At 37.0% G+C, this 25,924-nt stretch overlaps 1 protein-coding gene across 1 annotated transcript in view; it reads right to left on the reverse strand.

Annotated features, from left to right (window-relative positions):
- Positions 1–20,205, reverse strand: part of LOC133659271 (ribose-phosphate pyrophosphokinase 2) — a 33,325-nt gene extending 13,120 nt beyond the window's left edge. Inside the window, exon 1 of the mRNA XM_062062010.1 lies at positions 19,913–20,205. Within this exon, the coding sequence (XP_061917994.1) occupies positions 19,913–20,034 (122 nt within the window). The 5' untranslated portion in view covers positions 20,035–20,205. The remainder of the gene's footprint in view (positions 1–19,912) is intronic.
- Positions 20,206–25,924: the final 5,719 nt, after the last annotated feature.

Here is a 25,924-nt window from a genome sequence, read left to right on the forward strand (position 1 = left end):
GTTAGGAAAATAGCTAAGAAAATTATTTCCAACTCACAACACCCACTCTTCCCTGAATATGGAACCCTGCCATCAGGGAGAAGACTCCGGGTCCCACTATGCAAATCTAACCGCCTTAAATTATCATTTGTCCCAGCCTCCATTAAGCTGACCAACAATGTGCAATAGAATGTTAATACATAGGTTAGCACTTTTTTAGCACATAGCACTTTAGAACTAAGCACTTTAACACACAGCATTTTATCCATGAGCTCTAGTGCAATGCACACTGGTACTTTATCTTTATCTCCATACTGTAGATTTTATGCCTACATCAAAGTGCCACCTATGTCTATCAAGCTCCATGTTCTGATGTTTAAATGTTAGTTGTCTGGTTGTGGTTGTGTCTGTGCTTGTGTTTTTGTGATGCCCTGTGCCCAAGACAAATTTCCCCGCGGGGACAATAAAGTTGAACCTTGAACCTTAATGAAGGTGTTTGGATGTTTTAATAATAATACCTGGGATTTATATAGCGCTTTTCTAAGTACCCAAAGTCGCTTTACGTGTTTTTCTGAACCCATCATTCATTCACACCTGGTGGTGGTAAGCTACTTTCGTAGCCACAGCTGCCCTGGGGTAGACTGACGGAAGCGTGGCTGCAATTTGCGCCTACGGCCCCTCCGACCACCACCTATCATTCATCATTCATTTCACCGATGTGAGCGGCACCGGGGGCAAAGGGTGAAGTGTCCTGCCCAAGGACACAACGGAAGCGATTTTTTTTAGGTGGTAAGAGGCGGGGAGCGAACCTGCAACCCTCAGGTTTCTGGCACGGTTGCTCTACCCACTACGCCACACCGCCCCACGTTTTAAGCGCTTTATTGGCTCCATTGTCATTTTGTGACTTTTGATTGCATTTATTTACTAGTTAGAATGCATAAAAAAGAAAAACTCGCATAAGGATTGTGAATGATAGGCAAAAAAAAGAAGAAAAAAAGGTGCGGTTTCTCTCCAAGCTGGCAGTTTTACAAATAAAACACTGACTTGTGTTACTCAACTCATAACATTCTGAGATGACTTAAACAGGTTCCTCTGTATTTATTAACGTTTTAGATATTAATCGAGCCGCAACTAAAATGATCTTGCACACTTTCAACTTACCTTAGAATTCAACTCGCGTCATAGGTAGGCCTGTTCCATTAACTTTAAGTTTTACTGGAGGCAATATGACAGTTCGATTTTCATTTCTTAGTACATAAGAGAAATTCAAACAGCAACAACAATAGATTATTCCTCATCAGATGCTCTTATGCAAGATCAATGACAAACCCTCCACGTCATGTTAGACAAGTTTGGGCCGAGTCCCTGAGCACAAACAGGCAAGGAGAAGGTATAAACTGTGGCACCTCGACCGACAACATGAATGTAGTGCAGGCAGCGTGTGTGAGAAAAATTCCTGTTTGGGACAAGGCGCTCTAGCTTCATGCCACTATGGCCTTGGCCATGTGATCACTGACCCACACCGGCGTTTCACACGCACACACCGAAATCCAGCACACTTTGCACAGTCCACCTGAGTCGGCCTTGAAACGTGTAGTTTTGTCCGAGCCGCAAGTCTTTGCTTCAGTGTGTTGCAGAAGCCTAACCATTGTCCATTTAGGTCTATCTGTGTGACACAAGTACAATCACGTTGTCAAATATAACGAGCACTGACATTACAGTGGATCCCTGCATATTTGCAGATTGGTGATTGAAAGAAAAACACTTATTTATGTGTAAATAAACCTGTTTGTGCTTTCTCTTTGAAAATATGCTACTTTTCCCGAGGAAAATGCATCCAGTTTCCCATACATTCATTTATTTATTAATGGCATCCCGCCATATATAAATGTGATCTTTATCTAGCTCCAGTATAATCGCGTACAGGCCTCAATTTGGCCTCGACGTAGGGCTGGGCGATATCGCACAGAGACGAACCCGCGATATATCGAGTATATCGATATATCGCGGATTCGTCTCTGAGCGATATAGAAAATGATTAGAACGTGATATTCGAGTTTACGTTCTCACGCAGTTGCTTTTAGCTGCGGGCATTACACTACAGGCTTTTTTCACTCTCTTGTCTCTCCTTCTCACAGAGACTTAAAACAAGCGCACCCTCTTACATACGTCACATACTGTCGCGTCAAACGCGAGAGGTAGCAGCATGGGTAACATTAGCTGTGATGCTAGCGGAGTGGTGCGAGTGGTAATACGAGAGAGAGAAGGTGCGAATCTGGTAACAAATTAAGGAACAATTATTTCCCAAGAAAAACAGCACGGGGTCCATCGTCTGGCGGTGGTTTGGCTTCAAGCGGGAAGATGTCGAACAGGTATGCGGCAAAAGCGTTGCTACAAAAAGTAGCACCTACTGCTAATTTGTAGCATCATTTGAAAAGTCACCCGCTAGAGAATGAAGAGTGCTTGAAACTCCGCATGTCAACATCTCCGTTCGGTGCCATAACCACAAAATGCCGAAGCAACCATTTCCAGATAAACACCGTATGAAATAATTAGTCAACAACAGAAGGAGATAACGTCCACAGGAACCTACCACATAGCGAAGGACAAACCATTTGATTCCATATTATGCAGCTCATTTTCATTTGAAAGTTATTGAAATATCTTGTGCGACATCATGCACAAAAGTGCACTTTATTTGTTTTAAACTATTGTAGTGGCGTTCTGTACAAAAAGTGCACTTTAATTTAGTGTTGTTTTGATGTGTCATCTTAGTGACATCATGCACAAAAGTGCACTCATAGCTTGTTTTAAAATGTCTCTGACAATCTTGCACTTTCTGTTTTGAAATGACATGAATGTTTGTGCCACTGCTTAATAACTGCTTAATAAATACAGTATTGGTAAATTGACTTAATTGTGGTTTCCCTCTCTGCATGGACGTTTAAAATTAGCATATATTAATGCAGTATGAACAAGAATGTTTTGATGTAGACACATAGAATCATCATACTGCTGTGATTATATGCATCAGGTGTTAATTCAAGGCTAAGGCAAAATATCGAGATATATATCATGTATCGTGACATGGCTTAAAACTACTGAGATATTAATAAAAGGCCATATCGCCCAGCCCTACCTCGACGTAACTTGCATGCACAGTTCGATAAAGTGAAAACAAAGGAAGTGGACCAGATTTCATAAATTAACAAGTAAGTCGCTACTACACAAGAAAATATGGACGTCACAGAGCAGCAATTTAATGGGTTGTGTAGAGGAAGTAGGCAGACGATGGGAAACACCTACAGGAGGAGGTAGAAGAGAATTGCAAAAAGGAAAGTAAGTGATTGTGCTGCACACACGAATGATGTTCCTCGACCAAAGATGACGTAAAAGTCACAAACAGGTGGCATTGCTGTTTGGACTGCGATCACATTTGAAAAGATCACATTGCAAACGGATTCGGACTACCTCCTGATGTGGCCCAAATCTGATGCAAAAATATCAGATTTGAAAGAGTAGGGCCGCATGATTAATCGACATTGAAGTTTTAATTAGTGCAATTACGTAACCGCAGAAGGCTGAGGTTTTTGTCTTTTTTCCTCTGCCGTCACCAGCGTTTGTGTCAAATGTGTTCGTCAATCAGAATTGTTGAGTCTCACGCTTCTTCCTCGCGCCAAACAGGGAGAAAGAGGTCTCACTTTGTACATCGCTCACAGGCCCCTGAACTGAAGGCAGTGAGCCCTCTTTACAATCACTGACAATCTTTACCTTGGTGGGCGGAGGGTGGAGAGCGACTCAGCGAGACCGCACACACACACAGGAAGCACGTACAGAGAGCTTTGTCACTCACCACCGGTCTCACCACCAGGAAGTCCTTCATACCGACAGCCATCAGACTGTATAATGCATATGTTCCTTTTGACTCTACTTGAATGTATAATAGACTGTATTTATATTATTCACATGTAAAAAATACCTAAGTGTTTATTGTGAGCGAACTGTGAAGTGAAGTGGATTATATTTATATAGCGCTTTTCTCTAGTGACTCAAAGCACTACATAGTGAAACCCAATATCTAAGTTACATTTAAACCAGTGTGGGTGGCACTGGGAGCAGGTGGGTAAAGTGTCTTGCCCAAGGACACGACGTCAGTGACTAGGATGGCTGAAGCGGGGATCGAACCTGGAACCTTCAAGTTGCTGGCACAGTCACTCTACCAACCGAGCTATACCGTATAGCCCCACACTTCACCCCCAACTGTGGTGCTGAATTTCCCCCAGGGATCAATAAAGTACTTTCTATTCTATTCTATTTACACAGAGTAACAAAAATTAGGAGTACAAAATATGATTACAGAGCCAAATGTTCCATTGTGGTAATATTTTCAGCTTCAAATCGGATGGCAATATGAGCCCATCATCATGGACGAACGAGCGAGAATGCTGTGATCACGTGATCACAAACAAAAAGACAACCTCCAACCTAGTATTCCCCACTGGGAAAAAAAAGCACTTTAAGATGTTCAATATTTAAGTAAAATTTTTGCTTACTTAACCCTTGTGTAATGTTCATATTGTTGTTACTCAGCCAGCGTTTGTGGGTCTGATGGACCCGTTGCATTTTGTGACTTTTAATGCCTCACAATCAAACACTTTTATGTTAAAATACTGAAAAGATGTTTATTTGGATAAGGTAAACATCTGTTCAGTATTTTAACATAAAAGTGTTTCATTGTGAGTAGGGATGATGTTTGATAAGAAATTATCGAGTTCGAGCCTATTATCGAATCCTCTTATCGAACCGATTCCTTATCGATTCTCTTATCGAGTCCAGATATATGGGGAAAAAAACACAATATTTGGTTTAACAATAGCTCACTTTTATTATATAAGAAAACAATTTAATCTAATAAATAAATAAATATTGACTGTTACCCCCCTAAAAAAATAAAATAAAATAAATAAATATTGACTGTTACCCAAGTATATTAAGTGGGATTTTTCAGAAAAACAAATATATACAGTAACACAAAAACAACCTGTCTCTGTGATCACTATAGGTGTATAAATAATACTATAGTGTTAAATAAAATCAGTCCCTTGGGCACAAAACTGAAAATAATACAGCTCTCCAAAAAGTGCACTTCTGCTGCTATTTGACATAACTGTTTGTTATGATGCTTTGACATTTTTGCACTTTATTTCTTTATTGAAAGAAAATTCTATGAAGAGAAAAGTTATTTGCAAATGTGGTTACAATGCTAAAAAATGAAAAGTTAAAGCTAAAAAAAGAAATACACTTTATTGAGTTAACATTATTTCTTTATAGGGGAAAAGATGTTATGAGCTAGGGAATATAACAACTACACTACCCAGCATGCAACGGGAGTGACGAGCATGCGCGGTAGCCCCGAAAAGTGTTGCATATCGTCACCCGGCAGCTAAGAATGAGCACGCTGTGAAAGTAAACGTCAAGAACTCAGCCAACACGCCTCGTCTGCATTATTTATAATTAGACAGACAACACATATACAGTGTGATTTTGTTTTGTTTACAAGGAAAGAAAAACAACAGTTAAAAAAGGGAGATGTCATATATGTATGTGCTGCGGTTGCTTTAAGAACGTTGCGACAGCTGCCGTAAAGGAGGTGCGTTGCTAGCCTGGTTGCTATGTTTCCGGTTGGTCGTAAAAGTGTTCTTCATGTGTTTGCTCAAATCTCTCAGTAAAGTTATTCATTGGATTATACCTTTTGTTTTGAACTTTATTACACATTGGAGCGCTTTTTCCCGTCCATTTTTTTCCTGCTTTCGCTATCTGCGCCTAATGACTGAGTTACGTGACGCCATGTCTTGTGATGTCACACGGAGCATTTCTGGTCGGGACGGGATTCCTTCCGAGGGATTCGAATAAAGAACCAACTCTTTTTCTTTACTATAGTGGTCTCGATAACGGGTACCAGTTCTCAAAAAGGGATTCGAGTCCAAGGACTCGGTTCTTTTCTTATCGAACAACCGGGAAAACCGGTTTCGAGTATCATCCCTAATTGTGAGGCATTAAAAGCCACAAAATGCAACGGGTCCATCAGACCCACAAACGCTGGCTGAGTAACAACAATATGAACGTTGCATGGAAATTTCTCTGCCAGTTTCTGCATCCCACAGGGATTCTTCTTTTGTGTTTCTGCACCTGCGGTTCCCACACAAGGTTGCAACATTGTTTGTCAACACTGTCTGCTCTCATTTTCTCGCACATTTGACCCTCTGATGTTCTGTGTACCTACACTCGGTCCTCCTCCTGTCTAGGCCTGCTGTGTGTGTGTGGTACACAGAAAATTAATTTCCACACTTCTATTAGCCCCGGGTCCAGTGGATCCGGACATCTTATATGTAATAGAAATTTGTAGGGGGGTGTATGGTGTGTGTTCATTAAATATGTATTCTGATATATGTTCTTCACAGAAAATGAGCCAAAGCCAGTGAGTCTCAGTTTGAAAAATTTATTAATTGTACCATTTTTCTTTTAATAAAAATCGAAAACGGGTGCCACAGACCCGAACACCACACAAGGTGTGGTGTTAAGTCAATTTAATTTGTTTGTTTATTTATTTAGAAAAAGTTGAAAGTAGAATGTTAAAAGTAACATTTCCTTCTTCACTAGTTATTTGTGCAGTTGTATGCTTTTATATGTATGAAATATAAAAATCACAAATCGAAGTGCCATTTTGAAGAAAAATAAATAAATATTAAACTTTCTCAAAATTGTGCAGCCTGGAGACTGGAAAAAAAAATATCCGGTCTGTGTCACTTGAGGGCAAAACAAAAAAATCAGACTTGGTGTCCAATGTAAACGGAGTCAGAGAGGAGAGCTTCATAAAAAAAATTGACCCCTATTATAGCTGGGTGGCAATCACGTGACTTAGAGGCACATCCAGGCATTTTAAGTTTTCAGGCGATAGATAGATAGATAGATAGTACTTTATTAGTCTAGAGTACCATTAAGCTACTGTTTATTTACCTGAATCAGTGCAGATTTGGGAGTATTTTGGAAGCTTTAGAGGCAAATAAATAAGCGATCATGGAAAAAATATTTCAAATGGGATTGAGTGGATTTATACACTTAAGAAAAACATATTTTAATGATTTAAACCATTTATCATCACCAAGACGTTACTGCTCACTACAACCTCACTTAATTTGACACTTACATTACTTAGAGAAGAAAACATTCGAGGCACATCATGTCTTTACATCTGAGGGGTCCACAAATTAAGCATTAATCCGTAGAACACAATTGAATTTATGTGCATCGGTAAGTAACATATTTGATTGACATAAAGTGCTGTGCTGATGTGATTGTGACGCTAATGACAAAAAGAATAAGTTTGTTTGCAGTTGATTTCCTGCTACAAATAGTCTGTCATCTACAATTCATGTTTGCAGTTGTTTTTATGATATGAAGTTCATACTTTGTCTCATTACTTAGGTATAGATGTCCTTGTTCAGCAATGTTTGCTAGCAATATCAAGATTCAGTACATGCTGTTGAGCCTACCGTCGTAATACTATTAAGGTTATTTTCTTGATGCTAACAAGTAGCACCAAGGACGCTATAATGTGGTCATCCAAGTCGAATAACGCACTTGGCTTTCCTGCACAACAACAACTAAGCTTTTAGTTTCTGTTATGAAAATGGACAATGAAAATATGGTGGATTGGACCAACAATCACAATATTTATTACTTAACATGACGTTAGTTTATTTGCACAACCAGGTCTTTGTAGTTATATTTAGGCATAGCAAAAAAGTCATTATCGGACATCTCTAATCATAAGATAAAACATACAATCTATCAAATTGCCAACATTTTAAGAATTAATCAAATATAGAATTCTACACATTGAGCACTTTCACAAACGCGAACACACACACACACACACACACGCACAAACACACACATTGAGACAAACAGACACCAAGGCGGACATATCATAAGATTAAACACACAATTTATTAAATAGCCAACAATAAAATAATTAATCAATGATAGAATTATACACATTGAGTCTATTAGAGTGCTAACACTGCCAAGAGTTAATCAATAGCCAATATATCAGTGTGAAACTTTTTAAACATCACAAAATGCTTTTCTTTTTGAGGAAGTTAGATTCTGTGTTTTGTTGTTTGTTTTCATTGTGCTATTTTAAATGTTTTGAATAGTTTATTAGTTTATTATTTTTTCTTCAGTCAGTGGTCAACAAAATAAACAAACCGTTTTACATAAACAAACAGTTGTACATTCATAAATTGAAAATGTTGCAGACCGAAAGGGTTTAGGCTGAAGTTGAACATTTATTGCGCCTAACCCTATAAACAATGTCAAATACAAGATGAGCTTCCTAAAAATATGTAATTTCCCTTGCACAACATATTACAAATACCGTATTTTTCGGAATATAAGTCGCTCCAGAGTATAAGTCGCACCGGCCGAAAATACATAATAAAGAAGGAAAAAAACATATAAGTCGTACTGGAGCATAAGTCGCATTTTTTGGGGAAATTTATTTGATAAAATCCAACACCAAGAATAGACATTTGAAAGGCAATATAAAATAAATAAAGAATAGTGAACAACAGGCTGAATAAGTGTACGTTATATGACGCATAAATAACCAACTGAGAACGTGCCTGGTATGTTAACGTAACATATTATGGTAAGAGTCATTCAAATAACTATAACATATAGAACATGCTATACGTTTACCAAACAATCTGTCACTTCTAATCGCTAAATCCAATGAAATCTTATACGTCTAGTCTCTTACGTGAATGAGCTAAATAATATTATTTGATATTTTGCGGTAATGTGTTAATCATTTCACACATAAGTCGCTCCTGAGTATAAGTCGCACCCCCGGCCAAACTATGAAAAAAACTGCGACTTATAGTCCGAAAAATACGGTACACCTTGTACACAACATAAACACTGTTCTATTATACTTCCATTACTTATATCCCACGTATAGCTTGTAATTAACATTGATCATAGTATTAACTACTGTGTTGATTCAAGAGTGATATATTTTTAATACATAAACAAGGTTAAATGTTTTTTTTCACACTTTGCCTTTTCTATCTTTTAAATGGACACCATATCATTAGTCATTTGAACTTCTGTAACAGCTGAATGAGAAACACACTTACAGTATTAATAAATATTTATGAATGAATTAGTCATCTTTGTTGTTCGTAGGCATAAGCCTAAAATAACTTATGCTGTTTTAGAAGTTGATGGAAAAATTACAGACAGCAAATATGTGTACGCTTTATTATTCGATTAGTCAACTAATCGTTAAGATAATCGTTGACTAATCGACTATCAAAATAATCGTTAATTGCAGCCCTAGAGTAGAAGGGACCCTGGGAAAAAAAATCTAAATAAATTGCAAAAATTTGACTTTTAACAACAACTGGACAACAAAATATGAATGTTCTGCACCGAGCAACTGCTCGAGTCATTGTTTTCTGACGGACCTTTTAAGGGACGGACACGTTGATCCAGACAAGCAGCAACAACGGTAGAAATCCCAGCGTGTAAGCTTCATCACGAAACTTGGTCAAACATTTGTAAGTAGATATTGTGCATAGAAATATTTAGTTATTTTTGTATTGAAATTGCTGACTTTGTGATGTCTTTTGTAGTCATGGTCGTGTTGATTTTTTGTCTGAGAGTAACTCTGCCGAGCAAACCTTGTGTAATACACAAAGCGTTTAATTTGACCAGAGAGGGCAATCAGGCTAATTGTGCTATGTCACAGTGTGTGCAATGTTTTCTGTGTGAATGTTGTGTAATTTCTATATGTGTAAACATTTGTAGTTTGTAGTGAATAAATCAACACTAAACCTTCTACTTTATTTATGTAAAATACTCAATGGACATTATTGAGGTAAAATACACAATGGATTTTAAACTTTTGTTATATTTTATGTTTATGTTTTCAGTCTTGAAAACCTAAACAAAAGGAAGAAGTGTAAAGAAATAAAACTAAGGAAGGAAAATAATTCAAAGAAGGAACATCAAGCCTCAACAAAAACTGGAGGTTCATTTTCTTCATGCTTTTTAACTAGCTGCACATGCTGGAAACGGGTAGCGAGGGCTAAATATTGAATTTATTGACAGCGCAGTGTGAAATCCGATGTTTGCAATTAAAGGTGCCATTTGTAATAATTTCATGCCAAGTCATCATTAAATGGCCCTGATATGTCAAAAGGCATTAATAAATCATGTTCTTTCTGAATACCTTTATAACTAATAACGGTAGTTCAGCCCGGGATATGCTCATTTCAAAATCAGATTTACAGCCCCAAAATATTGTTATTGTTTTCATTTCGATGCCCCGCCCTCCACCGTTTGACCAATTCAATCACATCCAGGTTGCCAGTTACACACCACCCTCTTTGTCGATCTACTGCCACTGGTAAAGTTACTAAACATGTCAGACCTTAGTAAATCTAAAAGGCGTCATTACGATTCTCAACTTATTAAAGACAAAGCCAGGAACAAAACAAGGATATGTATCGCGGATGCCTCTGAAAGATGGAGACGATTGAAGGCGGAGAAGATTTTTTCATCTGACGCCAAACTTGCTAATTTCCTCTTTAATAGATAAGTAAGGCATTTACGTTTTGTTATTATTTGTAATAAATGGAAATGGACATTTCGTATGTAAAGTATATTGTCCAATACAGTCTATGATCTTGAAAAAACAAAGCTAGTATGTTCACACTAGTGTAATGCTCCGGGTCAATGACACATCGATATATAGGCTAACAGGGGAAATATATGCCCGTCAGCCTGTATGTTGTGACGTGTCATCCAAATCACACGGCAAAATATATTTTCGACAAATAAAACCTATGTGGATATGGGTAGTGTCAGTGCCTATTTCATTCTCAATATGCTGGTACGCAGGGGAAATGGGCTCCAACATTAGCACGGCTAATTGCAGTTTCTGGTACTGTATGCATCAGGCACATATGGGGTGGTATTGGCTTGGCACAATATAATGCATTACATGTATTGATTTTCTACTTTGTGTATGACATGGTAGTAGGCTGTATGATTTATGCGTCATGTGGGTTGGCTCATAGAATCGTACTCTGCACTGAAAGATGGTGATGTGCGTAAATAGAAGAGAACGCAGTACGCCAGGTTGGATGCAACATGGGGTTTTGCTGATTTTACTGTTGGCCTTGGCTTGCCATCAAAGTTGGCCTATGCGATATGTGATATATATGATATATTTCGATGGTGGTCCGTGCGGTCAAACTAGACATTTAGCAGGGTAATGCCAGCAATCTGTTCCGACTCTCGGGTAAAATATTGCTGCGTAAATTTACAAATACATTTGGCTAATAGACATCAGTAAAATGTGGCATAATTACTTAGTAAACCATCTTGCATGAAGCATAAACAAGAGAAACCTACAGCGTAGGACTTGTCTATTGCCATTTGAAGTTCCTTTGATTAGGATTCGGCTGCGTATCCGGCAACCTCAGTCATTGAGAGTGGGAGGGGACTACAGAATTTTGATTGCAGTACCATTTCTGGCCACATTACTACATATGGCACCTTTAAGTGAACACAGTCTCAGAGACATAACCTGCGGAGGCACTTTTCGATGTCCGGCCCCTGAGCCCTTGGCCTCTTGAAACTGCGGCCCTTTTCATTATGTACCGTATTTTTCGGAGTATAAGTCGCTCCGGAGTATAAGTCCCACCGGCCGAAAATGCATAATAAAGAAGGAAAAAAACATAAGTCGCACTGGAGTATAAGTCGCATTTTTTGGGGAAATTTATTTGATAAAGCCCAACACCAAGAATAGACATTTAAAAGGCAATATAAAATAAATAAAAAATAGTGAACAACAGGCTGAATAAGTGTACGTTATATGAGGCATAAATAACCAACTGAGAACGTGCCTGGTATGTTAACGTAACATATTATGGTAAGAGTCATTCAAATAACTATAACATATAGAACATGCTTTACGTTTATCAAACAATCTGTCACTCCTAATCGCTAAATCCCATGAAATCTTATACGTCTAGTCTCTTACGTGAATGAGCTAAATAATATTATTTGATATTTCACAATAATGTGTTAATAATTTCCCACATAAGTCGCTCCCGGGTATAAGTCTCACCCCCAGCCAAACTATGAAAAAAACTGCGACTTATAGTCCGAAAAATACGGTAGTTAATAGCCCTGCTCTACGCTAACTCTCACTTGTTTTAATGCTATGCTCATGCTGCTTGACCGTCATGTGAATTAGGCCGCAAAGAAGAAAAACAGATATGACGTCATATGCAACCCAGCTAAAGAGACTTTAGTGTAGGACTATGTTTTTCTCTTAGCAACATAAGGAATGTAAAAAATGGAATGCATGTATGAGGGTTCTGCATGTCTGTTCGGATTTGAAGGTCAAGAAAGCAACACGTACTGTAGGTACTGCTTGTAAAAGTCACAATATGTGTAAGAGAAGCGTGCCTTCACTGATTCCATCAGTCTGGTGTACAAACCAAGTGCATGTGATTTTTAACCACTTGACTAATGAAAGGGCTGCAAATATGCACTGAGTTTAACCCAAAATATAACAGAACATTGCATATTTGATTACATTGTTGTGAACGACCTTTCAGCCAGGGTGTCCCTGCCTGTCAAAGTAACAAGCCCCGCTTCTTCGTATGTCAATTAGACCAGTGTTTTTCAACCTTTTTTGAGCTAAGGCACATTTTTTTTAATTGAAAAACTGCGGAGGCACACCACCAGCAGAAACATTTACAAATGAAACTCAGCAGCCGATATTGACAGTAAAAAGTCGTCCCCGCAATTGTTGGATATGAATTCAAACCATGATCAACTATGCATCACTATAGCTCTTGTCTCAAAGTAGGTCTACTGTTACATCGTCACATATTTAGAGTTTTTTGGTGTTTTCCTGTGTGTAGTGTTTTACTCCTCGTCTTGCGCTCCTATTTTGGTGGCTTTTCCTGTTTTGTTGGTATTTTCCTGTAGCAGTGTCATGTCTTCCTTTCAGCGCTATTCCTCGCACCCGCTTTGTTTTACCAACTTATACCATGCCAACTTTATTTATAAAGCCCTTTAAAAATAACCACAGTTGAGAAAAAAAGGGCTGTACACCACAAATAAATACAGGCAAAGGACAGACTAAAATATATAATTTAAAACAGAGGTAAAATACACACACATTTTATATATATATATATATATATATATATATATATATATATATATATATATATATATATATATATATATATATATATATATATATATCTGCACATAGAAAAAGCAGATAAAAATTATCTTAAGAGCAAAATATATATATATATATATATTTTGCTCTTAAGATCATTTTTATCTGCTTTTTCTATGTGCAGAGATATATATATATATATTTATCTCTGCACATAGAAAAAGCAGATAAAAATGATCTTAAGAGCAAAATATATATATATATATATATATATATATATATATATATATATATATATGTGCAAAATATATATATATATATATATATATATATATATATATATATATATATTTTGCACATAGAAAAAGCAGATACAAATTATCTTAAGAGCAAAATATATATATGTATATATTTTGCACATAGAAAAAGCAGATACAAATTATCTTAAGAGCAATATATATATATATATATATATATATATATATATATATATATATATATTTTGCTCTTAAGATAATTTGTATCTGCTTTTTCTATGTGCATATATATACTGTATATATATATATATATACTGTATATATATATATATATATATATATATATATATATATATATATATATATGTGTATATATATATATATATATATATAGCTCTTAAAATCATTTTTATCTGCTTTTTCTATGTGCATATATATATATATATATATATATATATATATATATATATATATATATATATATATATATATGTGCACATGGAAAATTACAAATTATCTTAAGAGCAATTTGTTAGATAAAAAGGCAGTTAAAAAGTTAAAAACAGTTCAAAGTTTTAGCAATCAAGACAATTTAAGTGTTTTTTATCCTTTGTGTGGACATTTTTGATTGTCATGTCATGTACAAATGTACTTTGTGGACGCCGTCTCTGCCCCGCATGCTGTAAGTCTTTGCTGTCGTCCAGCATTCTGTTTTTGTTTACTTTGTAGCTAGTTCAGTTGTGCATAGCCTTCCCTAAGCTTCAACGTCTTTTCTTTGATTATTTTTGGTTCAAGCTATAGATACCTTTTTACCTGCACACTGCCTCCCGCTGTCGTCTGCATATTGTGATCATGACAAATCATGTTCCCGACATCTACAAAGCAATTATCTACCTGCTGCCCCATACTGATATGGAGGAGAATAACACTGTTACTCTGCCGAGCTCTAGACAGCACAGACACTCAACAACGGCACATTATTAGCAGATTATAATTACTGGTTTGCAAAAAATATTAGTTCAAATGACTCACTTTCTATGTCCACTAATTACACAGCTATAGCTGCCAAATTGCCGCGACAATCCAGCGATGACAATGTGAACAATTTTCCGCGAGCAGCAAACAAAACAATCGTATTAAAAAGGGATTGTACGTAACAACAGTTGAACTATTTAGGTGTACCACCATGTTGCAACAGGAAACATGCTGGCTAGCAATAGACAATATATCCTGAAGGAGTTTACAAAAGTTGAGCTACGTAAAATAAGGACAAGATATAGTACATACAGAATTCTTCCCAAAATTAAAGAAATACAATTTAAAATTATTAATGGAATATACCCGTCATAGCATTTTTTAAACTTAAATTCAACATGGATGTTGATGGCTGTTATATCTGTGGAGCTGTAGAGGATGTCAATCATCTATGGAATGTGAGAGTGCACATGTTAGGGGGGAGATCAGAGATTGGCTGAGAAACAGGGGTGGGGAGATGTCCCCATTCTCTATAGAAGAGTTCAAATTTGGTATTTTTGTAAACGACTGTAACATAGAAATGTTTGTCAACATTATTATGCTCCAGGCAAAATTATTTCTACATAATTGTTGAATTATAAGGCCTACATTTTCTAATTGGCTTAATGGGTTACAATTATCGATCAAATCTTGGAGAATGATTAAGAGTAGTACAAAAGCCCTTAAATTGACATCCTTGTTAAAAACATTTAAAGTGATTTAGGTAGCTCAGTGGCCTTGTTGTGGTAACAAATGAAGGAAGAATTAATTTCCAAGAAAAACAGCAGGGGGTCCATCGTCTGGCGGTGGCTTGGCTTCAAGCGGAAAGATGTTGAACAGACAACCGTAATATGTCAAGTATGCGGCAACAGCATTGCTACAAAAAGTAGCACCACTGCTAATTTGTAGCATCATCTGGAAAGTCACCCGCTAGACGATGAAGAGTGCTTGAAACTCTGCATGTCAACATCACCGTTCGGTGCCACACCCACAAAATGCAGAAGCAACCATTTCCACATCAACACCGTATGGAAAAAAAAGTCAACAACAGAAGGAGATAACGTCCGCAGGAACCTACCACATAGCGAAGGACATACACTAATTACATTTCCTATTATGCAGTTCATTTTTATTTGACAATTATTGAAATATCTTGTGTGACATCATGCACAAAAGTGCACTTTATTGGTTTTGTAAACTATTGTGATGGTGTTCTGTAAAAAAAAGTGCACTTTAATTTAGTGTTGTTTTGATAAGTCATCTTAGTGACATCATTCACAAAAGTGCACTAATAGCTTGTTTTAAAATGTCTCTGACAATCTTGCACTTTCTGTTTTGGAAATGACATGAATGTTTGTGCCACTGCTTAATAACTGCTTAATAAATACAGTATTGGTAAATTGACTTAATTGTGGTTTCCCTCTCTGCATGAACGTTTAAAATTAGCATAAATTAATGCAGTATGAACAAGAATGTTTTAATGTAGACACATAGAATCATCATACTGGTGTGATTATATGCATCAAGTGTTAATTCAAGGCTAAGGCAAAATATCGAGATATATATCGTGTATCGCGATATGGCCTAAAAATATCGAGATATTTAAAAAAAGGCCATATCGCCCAGCCCTAGTAAGGCCTACATTTTCTAATTGGCTTAATGGGTTACAATTATCAATCAAATCTTGGAGAATGATTAAGAGTAGAGATGTCCGATAATATCGGACTGCCGATATTATCGGCCGATAAATGCTTTAAAATGTAATATCGGAAATTATCGGTTTCAAAAAGTAACATTTATGACTTTTTAAAACGTCGCTGTGTACACAGACGTAGGGAGAAGTACAGAGCGCCAATAAACCTTAAAGGCTGCCTTTGCGTGCCGGCCCAGTCACATAATATCTGCGGCTTTTCACACACACAAGTGAATGCAAGGCATAGTTGGTCAACAGCCATACAGGTCACACTGAGGGTGACCGTATAAACAACTTTAACACTGTTACAAATATGCGCCACACTGTGAACCCACACCAAGAATGAAGAATGACAAACACATTTCGGGAGAACATCCGCACCGTAACACAACAGTACAAATACCCAGAACCCCTTGCAGCACTAACTCTTCTGGGACGCTACAATATACCCCCCCCCCCACACCCACACACCTCAACCCCCTCATGCTCTCTCAGGGAGAGCATGTCCCAAATTCCAAGCTGCTGTTTTGAGGCATGTTAAAAAAAATAATGCACTTTGTGACTTCAATAATAAATATGGCAGTGCCATGTTGGCATTTTTTTCCATAACTTGAGTTGATTTATTTTGGAAAACCTTGTTACATTGTTTAATGCAACCAGCGGGGCATCACAACAAAATTAGGCATAATAATGTGTTAATTCTACGACTGTATATATCGGTATCGCTTGATATCGGAATCAGTAATTAAGAGTTGGACAATATCGGAATATTGGATATCGGCAAAAAAGCCATTATCGGACATCTCTAATTAAGAGTACAAAAGCCATTAAATTGACATCCTTGTTAAAAACATTTAAAGTGATTTAGGTAGCTCAGTGGCCTTGTAGCTAGAGAGTCCGCCCTGAAACTGGGAGGTTGTGAGTTCAAACCCCGGCCGAGTCATACCAAAGACTACAAAAAATGGGACCCATCGCCTTCCTGCTTGATCAAGGGTTGGAATTGGGGGTTGAATCAGCAAATGATTCCCGAGCGCGGCCACTGCTGATGCTCACTGCTCCCCTCACCTCACAGGGGTTGAACATGGGGATGGGTCAAATGCAGAGGACACATTTCACCACACCCAGTTTGTGTGTGACAATCGTTGGGACTTTATAAAGGCTTACTGAAACCCACTACTACCGACCACGCAGTCTGATAGTTTATATATCAATAATGAAATCTTAACATTGCAACACATGCCAATACGGCCGGGTTAGATTAGTAAAGTGCAAATTTAAATTTCCCGCGATATATCCTGCTGAAAACGTCTCGGTATGATGACGTTTGCGCGTGACGTCACGGATTGTAGCGGACATATTGGGACACCATTGTGGCCAGCTATTAAGTCGTCTGTTTTCATCGCAAGATTCCACAGTATTCTGGACATCTGTGTTGGTGGATCTTTTGCAATTTGTTTAATGAACAATGAAGACAGCAAAGAAGAAAGCTGTAGGTGAGAAGCGGTGTATTAGCGGCCGGCTGCAGCAACACAACCAGGAGGACTTTGAGTTGGATAGCAGACGCGCTACCGTGAGTACGCAGCTTTGGCTTCCAAACATTTGATCGCTTGCCCGTACGTGCGTGCCGCTATGTGCATGTCACGTACGTAACTTTGGGGAAATATATGTGCTGTATGAACTTTACGGAGGTGAACGGTACTTTGGGCTGTGGGATTGAGTGTGTTGTGCGGGTGTTTGATTTGTATTGGCGGGTTATATGGACGGGAGGGGGGAAGGTGTTTGTTATGCGGATTAATTTGTGGCATATTAAATATAAGCCTGGTTGTGTTGTGGCTAATAGAGTATATATATGTCTTGTGTTTATTTACTATTTAGTCATTCCCAGCTGAATATCAGGGGCCGTATTTATCAAGCGTCTTAGAGTGCCATTTTACACTTAAGTCCTGAGAATTTGCGAAATGTAGTCCTACTCTCAAACTTAAGAATAAAAGCTATTTATCAACTTTCTTAAGTCTAAGAATCACTCCTACTCTCCACAATATTTAAGAGACCTTCAGAGGTGTCTTAAGTGGTTAGGAGTTGCCAGCAGGGGATGGCACTGAGGCGAGAGAGACGTGTGCGAACGTTCAGGGAGCGGAAGGATGTCCTGGCTTTGTTTGATGACGAGCAGCTGATCAAAAGGTATCGTTTGGACAGAGCGGGTATTATTTTTGTCACAGATTTAATAATTTTCGACTCCATGTTGATTTCTGCATGTGTCTGCAGTGGGCTAGTATATATAGAGCCACCCACACCAGTTTCAAATTAGTTGCCTAATTAATGAATTGGAAAGAAAATGTTATGAGAGTAGCGTATGTGTGTGTGTGTGGCCGTGAGGTGAGCGACGTCAGTGAGTGTGTGGGCGAGAGAAGAGAGGGAGCGGTAGCGTGAGTGCCGGCGGGGACTAGTTTGTTTTGTATTATTTTGTAGTTTATTGTCAAAATATACACTCCCATTGTCCACTTAAATATTTCTAAGATATTTCTTTATTCTTAGACAAGGGATTCCCTTCCGTGATTGGTCATTTCTATGGACACAGAAATTACGTCACCTAAAATTCCGTTTACGGCACATAGTAATGTCGTAATTAAGCTCTGAGTGTGACACTTAAGATTCAGTCCTACACTTCGCTGAAAGTGTGAGTAAGACGCTTGATAACTAACTTTTAAGTGCAGCTTTCAGCGAAGAATTTATTTACTCTTAAGTCAACTCTTAGCAGACTTCTTAGGAGTAATTCTAAGAAGCTTGATAAATACGGCCCCAGGTCCCACCCGCCTCTCACAGCATCTTCCCTATCTGAATCGCTTCCACTGCCCTCTAATCCTTCACTCTCACTTTCCTCATCCACAAATCTTTCATCCTCGCTCAAATTAATAGGGAAATCGTCGCTTTCTCGGTCCGAATCGCTCTCGCTGCTGGTGGCCATGATTGTAAACAATGTGCAGATGTGAGGCGCTCCACAACCTGTGACGTCACGCTACTTCCGGTACAGGCAAGGCTTTTTTTATCAGCGACCAAAAGTTGCGAACTTTATCGTCGATGTTCTCTACTAAATCCTTTCAGCAAAAATATGGCAATATCGCGAAACGATCAAGTATGACACATAGAATGGACCTGCTATCCCCGTTTAAATAAGAAAATCTCATTTCAGTAGGCCTTTAAGTCTTTTTATTTTTATTCATATTTTTTAGGGTTATTACTCACTGTATTTGCTTTTGTTTTCTTTCATTGATGTTGAAAGTGCCTGTAACTTTTGTGTGAATTATAAATGTATGTTAAAAAAAATAATAATTTAAACGGAAAAAAAAAAAACATGCTAGCTAGCACACATACGCCAACGTTGGAACTTTACGCAATTCACGAACACGCATGCGCTACATTTTTTAATTTGACGCCCGTTACAAGTGTGCTAAACAAAAATAGAATACGTCAAAAATCCAAACGTCGTGTCCGATAAAGGACGCACTAGCGTTAGCCTGCTAGCCCGCTGTGTTTACATGAGGCTAGTTCGTCACGTGTAGTAAACTATTGTTAGCTTCGAGCTAACGTTTTCCCGCAAAGTGATCATGAGGGGCGAAGCCTCCGTTGTACGACAAGTATTCCCACGCCTTACAAACGCTTGCTGGTTAAAGAAACCACAACTATACTCGCCATGTTTCCTGGTTGCTGAATTTCTTGGTTATCACTTTGCCCAGATCCAGTCCCAGCCGATCCGCCACTTTCTGGGACAGGTCGTGGTGCGAGCTCCCGCTGAAGAGGACTATGTTCGGCATGTTCGAGGAGGGGGAGGCCCCAAAAAAAAAATTGCAAGGAAAAAAAGGGGGGAAAATAAAAGTAAGAAGCAAGTCTCCCCACCGAAATAGTCGCGGTAATGAGGAGGTCGGCTAATATTGCACTGGCGACGGTCGACGGCAGAGAGAGGGGGGGATATCACAGATATCGCATGCTTAGGGATGGGCGGATCGATCCAAATGTCGACACTACATGTAGTATCACTCTTAGGTCAATACTAGAGCGATGATATCGGTTTTTGTATTTATTTTTGTTGTTGCGTTTTTTGTCCATATTGTTGTTGTTATTCTTATATTGCTTGCAAACTCATGGAATAAGTCGTTTTAATCTTAACAACCTGGAGTTGTTGGACTTTGTGTGTGCACTGACTGACTCACACTATTGAACATAACAAGAGGGCACACTTTTGTTTTTTTGTAAATACTTTTTCTCTTCATTCAAAATAAAAAATGTATAGGCCAGTGGTTCTTAACCTTGTTGGAGGTACCGAACCCCACCAGTTTCATATGTGCATTCACCGAACCCTTCTTTAGTGAAAAATAAAATGTTTTTTTTTTTTTCAAATTCAAGACAAAGTTATATGTTTTTGGTAACACTTTAATATGGGGAACATATTCTAAGTAACAAAGACTTAATTTAGAGTTATTTGGACACTAGGGGAACATATTCTAAAAACCAAAGACTTAATTTAGAGTTATTTGGACACTAGGGGAACATATTCTAAAAACCAAAGACTTAATTTAGAGTTTTTGGACACTAGGGGAACATATTCTAGAAACCAAAGACTTAATTTAGAGTTTTTTGGACACTAGGGGAACATATTCTAAGTAACAAAGACTTAATTTAGAGTTTTTTGGACACTAGGGGAACATATTCTAAGTAACAAAGACTTAATTTAGAGTTTTTTGGACACTAGGGGAACATATTCTAAGTAACAAAGACTTAATTTAGAGTTTTTTGGACACTAGGGGAACATATTCTAAGTAACAAAGACTTAATTTAGAGTTTTTTGGACACTAGGGGAACATATTCTAAGTAACAAAGACTTAATTTAGAGTTTTTTGGACACTAGGGGAACATATTCTAAGTAACAAAGACTTAATTTATAGTTTTTGGACACTAGGGGAACATATTCTAAGTAACAAAGACTTAATTTAGAGTTTTTTGGACACTAGGGGAACATATTCTAAGTAACAAAGACTTAATTTAGAGTTTTTTGGACACTAGGGGAACATATTCTAAAAACCAAAGACTTAATTTAGAGTTTTTTGGACACTAGGGGAACATATTCTAAAAACCAAAGACTTAATTTAGAGTTTTTGGACACTAGGGGAACATATTCTAAGTAACAAAGACTTAATTTAGAGTTTTTTGGACACTAGGGGAACATATTCTAAGTAACAAAGACTTAATTGTTTAGGGTTAGGATTAGAGCAGGGGTGTCCAAACTTTTTCCACTGAGGGCCGCACACGGAAAAATTAAAGCATGTGGGGGCCATTTTTATATTTTTCATTTTCAAACCATAACAAAATATATGGATTTTTTTATTTATTTTACCTTTAGGGGTCCCGGGGACCATAAAGGGTCTCAGTTATTAAAATGTTAAAAATAAGTCAGATTATTATTTTTTTTTTAATTATTTAACGCTTACAGTAAATCTCTATATCAACTTCAAGTTGATATAAAGTAATACAAATTAAAAAAAATGTTTTATGGCTTTTCTGTCAAAAACAACTTAGTTTTTTTTAATAGTAAAACTGAAATATGCAGTATTTAGTAATTAGAGCCCTAAAAGATCAATAATGCAGGACACCATTGATTTTAATTCTTTCATATTTTTGAGTAATCACAGTGAAAAGATAAATTAAAAATCACTAAATATATTTGGGATCCAAAAGGTGCCCCACTCAAAGTGATACATTTTCATTAGGTTTTTCTTTTACTTTCAACACTTAAGTTACGAGATCAACTTCAGATATATCTGTCCATTTTATGCTGGAACTATTATTTTGTTTGTTTTATGCGCTTTTGTCAAAGAAAACTTTGATGTTTTTATATGGCTACTACACAATATATGCAATATTTACCACATAAAACATTTTAAAGTGAAATATTTGAAGTAATTGCAGCCCTGAAATTAATTCATTATAACATGGATTTTTTGTCTCTTTTTTTTTTTTTTGAGCAATGGCAAAAAAATAAAAATAAAGAAAGACAAAAGAAAAAAAAACAGCCTGCATGGCAGCTTTTGTGTCAACATTGCAACTTTTTCTCGTTAGATTTCACCTCATTCCACTTTTTTTAATGTTCTTTTTTATTTTTACAATAGTATTTCCAGAATGTGTGGCGGGCTGGTAAACAATTAGCTGCGGGCCGCAAATGGCCCCCGGGCCGCACTTTGGACACCCCTGGGTTAGAGGGTTAGGGCCAGCGTTAGAGGGTTAGGGTTATAATAAGGCCATGCCGAATAAGGCATTAATAAGTACTTAATAATGACTAGTTAAGAGCCAATATGTTACTAATTTGCATGTTAATAAGCAAATAATTAATGGTGAATATGTTCCCCATACTAAAGTGTTACCATGTTTTTTTACTGGTGCACAAAATGAAGCGTGCATGAACATCACCTTGTTCAAACAACAAAACCAACACAGTGCATAAACTCACAACAAATTACACACCTGCAAATCAGTCTGACTTCTGCTGTTGCCGTATCCGTAATACGCCGATAGGGAGAAGTTTTTATTTACACGATGAGTCGGGTGTGTTTTGACCTCCGCCGAACCCCTGAGCCCGACTCACCGAACCCCTAGGGTTCGATGGAACCCAGGTTAAGAACCACTGGTATAGGCAATATCACAACTTTCCACTGATATAAAAATATTCCATGTAACAATGCCTATAAAAACAACACGTTGTATAGGGAGTAGTTCGTTTTACATACAAAACACAATGAGAAAAACAAAAACATTAATTAATTTGATCAAAGCTTCAATTATATATATTCTTTGATTTATATTTTGAGTGTAACTAATATGCATTTATCAATCAAAGTTTTGATTGATCGATTGAGACATTTATTAGTAGATTGCACAGTACAGTACATATTCCGTACAATTGACCACTAAATGGTAACACCCGAATAAGTTTTTCAACTTGTTTAAGTCGGGGTCCACGTAAATCAATTCCTGGTCATTTATATGATATATAATTTATATAGTTAATTTTTATAGCCCTAAATCACGAGTGTCTCAAAGGGCTGCGCAAGCCACGACGACGTCCTCGGCTCACATCCCATAAATCATCAAATTTGCATTAAAAAAAAATGTAAAGGAAGTTAAACAGAAGGGGTGAACGATGGTAAAAAGTAAATAAAAGGTAAACTTTTTTATTTTTATTTAAAAAGGTACGGTATTTTTCGCACTATAAGGCGCACCTTCAATGAATGGCCTATTTTAAAACGTTGTTCATATATAAGGCGCACCGCATTATAAGGCGCATAGAATAGACGCTACAGTAGAGGCTGGGGGTTACTTTATGCATCCTGTAGTTGCGAGACCTGTTGTGGCTCAATATCGGTCCATATATAAGGCGCACCGGATTATAAGGCGCACTGTCAGCTTTTGATAAAATTGGAGGTTTTTAGGTGCGCCTTATAGTGCAGAAAATACAAAAAGTACATATTCCCTACAATTGACCACTAAATGGCAACACCCGAATACGTTTTTCAACTTGTTTAAGTCGGGGTCCACGTAAATCAATTCCTGGTCATTTATATAATATATAATTTATATAGTTCATTTGTATAGCCCTAAATCACGAGTGTCTCAAAGGGCTGCGCAAGCCACGACAACGTCCTCGGCTCACATCCCATAAATTATAACATTTGCATTAAAAAAAAATGTAAAGGAAGTTAAATAGAAGGGGTGAACGATGGTAAAAAGTAAATAAAAGGTAAACTTTTTTTTTTTTTAAAAAGGTACCGTATTTTCCGCACTATAAGGCGCACCTTCAATGAATGGCCTATTTTAAAACTTTGTTCATATATAAGGCGCACCGCATTATAAGGCGCATAGAATAGACGCTACAGTAGAGGCTGGTGTTACGTTATGCATCCCGTAGTTGCGAGACCTGGTGTGGCTCAATATCGGTCCATATATAAGGCGCACCGGATTATAAGGTGCACCGTCAGCTTTTGAGAAAATAGGAGGTTTTTAGGTGCGCCTTATAGTGCGGAAAATACGGTAATAAGAAGGAACAATAAATAGTTCAATAAACAAGTTCAATAAAAAATAGAATAAGTTCAAATGTAAATCAAAGGTAAAATAAGTCAATGGAAGTTTAAATGTAAAAAAAAGTTCAATAAGGTAAATAAAAGGTTTAGAGAAAGTAATAAAAGGTAAATAGAACGTAAAACCAGCTAAATAGAAGGTAAAGGAATGTAAGGTAAAAGAAAGTAAGAGAAGTTAAAAGAAGGTAAATAGTTTTGATTGTATTTCTCACCTTTTTTTTTTTTAATTCAAAGTTCTGGCACTTGTAACTTTCTTTAGCCACATCAGAATCAGGTGGCTTATTTTGCTTAGTTTTGACACGTGCAATTTTTGGTTGGCGAACATTTTTGTGGAAATACAAAATCATACAAAAATTGTGGAGTGTGCAAAACTGAGGCAGTGCTGTACTGGCAATACTGGCCATGTAGTTGCTATTAGTATTAGACAGATACTGCAGTATTACCTTACCCCTACACTGTAAAAAAAAAATCATATTTTTATGGTTAATTTACTCTAAATTTCTACTGTAATTTTTCTATTTTTAAAAAAATAGTTTATAAAACTGTAGAATTGAAGACATTATCTGTAAATAAACAATCCCCGTTATTTTAAGTAATATGCCAGTAATGACAAACTATGTATATTTCTATGTCTTTTACAGAAAAATACCAAATTAATTATACATAGCATTTTCCGTTTTCTTAAATTACTTTCAAATCCATGTAAAATTACAGTAATTATCTTTCATTAAATATGTAGCTTGTTATATAAAAGTCTATGTCCATACTAACAATCTGTAGAATAAAGGTATTTTTCTGCAGAACTGTTTGCATCGTCACTTTATTAAAGGTGGTTGATCTTCACAATTCTGAAAAAATCTGTAAACTAATGGTATTTTTCAGTGGAACTGCCAGCATTGTCACTTCATTAAAGGTGTTTGATCGTAATCATTTGGAAAAACTCTGTAGAATAAAGGTATTTTTCCGCAGAACTGTTTGCATCGTCACTTTATTAAAGGTGGTTGATCTAAATAATTTAGTAAAAATCTGTAAAATTACGATATTTTTCCGCAAAACGTTTCATAAAAATTTCTGTAAATGTAATGTTTTTGATCATTATTTGGTTTACAATGTTTTACTTAAATTTTATGGTTTTCGTTTGGCAGCCGTAGCTGCCAGAAGATGACCGTTTTTTTACAGATTTTTTTTTTTACAGTGTATTGTATTCTGGAAGGAAGTGGGCATCATAATCATCTATTTTTATTTTTTTTTTCAACATAAAGATTTTGTATGTTTTTGCTTTGTAGACCATTGTGGCCTCACTTGCCATTTGAAGAGTTGGTCACCTGATTTGTGCTCCTTGAGTCCATAACATGATTTTCCACTTAGTGAGCGGAAGTCAGCTGAGGTTTTTTATCCCACTCATGTGTCCAACCCAGTCACAGTCATGTGCCAGGGAGCAAGTAGTCCTTCATATGAATCTGGTCATTCAATCTGCCCCCCCCATAAGCACTTTTTGATAATTGATTATGTACTCATGCTCTAAAGCAGGGGTCACCAACCTTTTTGAAACCAAGAGCTACTTCTTGGGTACTGATTA

This window comes from Entelurus aequoreus, linkage group LG01 (assembly GCF_033978785.1).
Source record: "Entelurus aequoreus isolate RoL-2023_Sb linkage group LG01, RoL_Eaeq_v1.1, whole genome shotgun sequence".
Taxonomy (NCBI): domain Eukaryota; kingdom Metazoa; phylum Chordata; class Actinopteri; order Syngnathiformes; family Syngnathidae; genus Entelurus; species Entelurus aequoreus.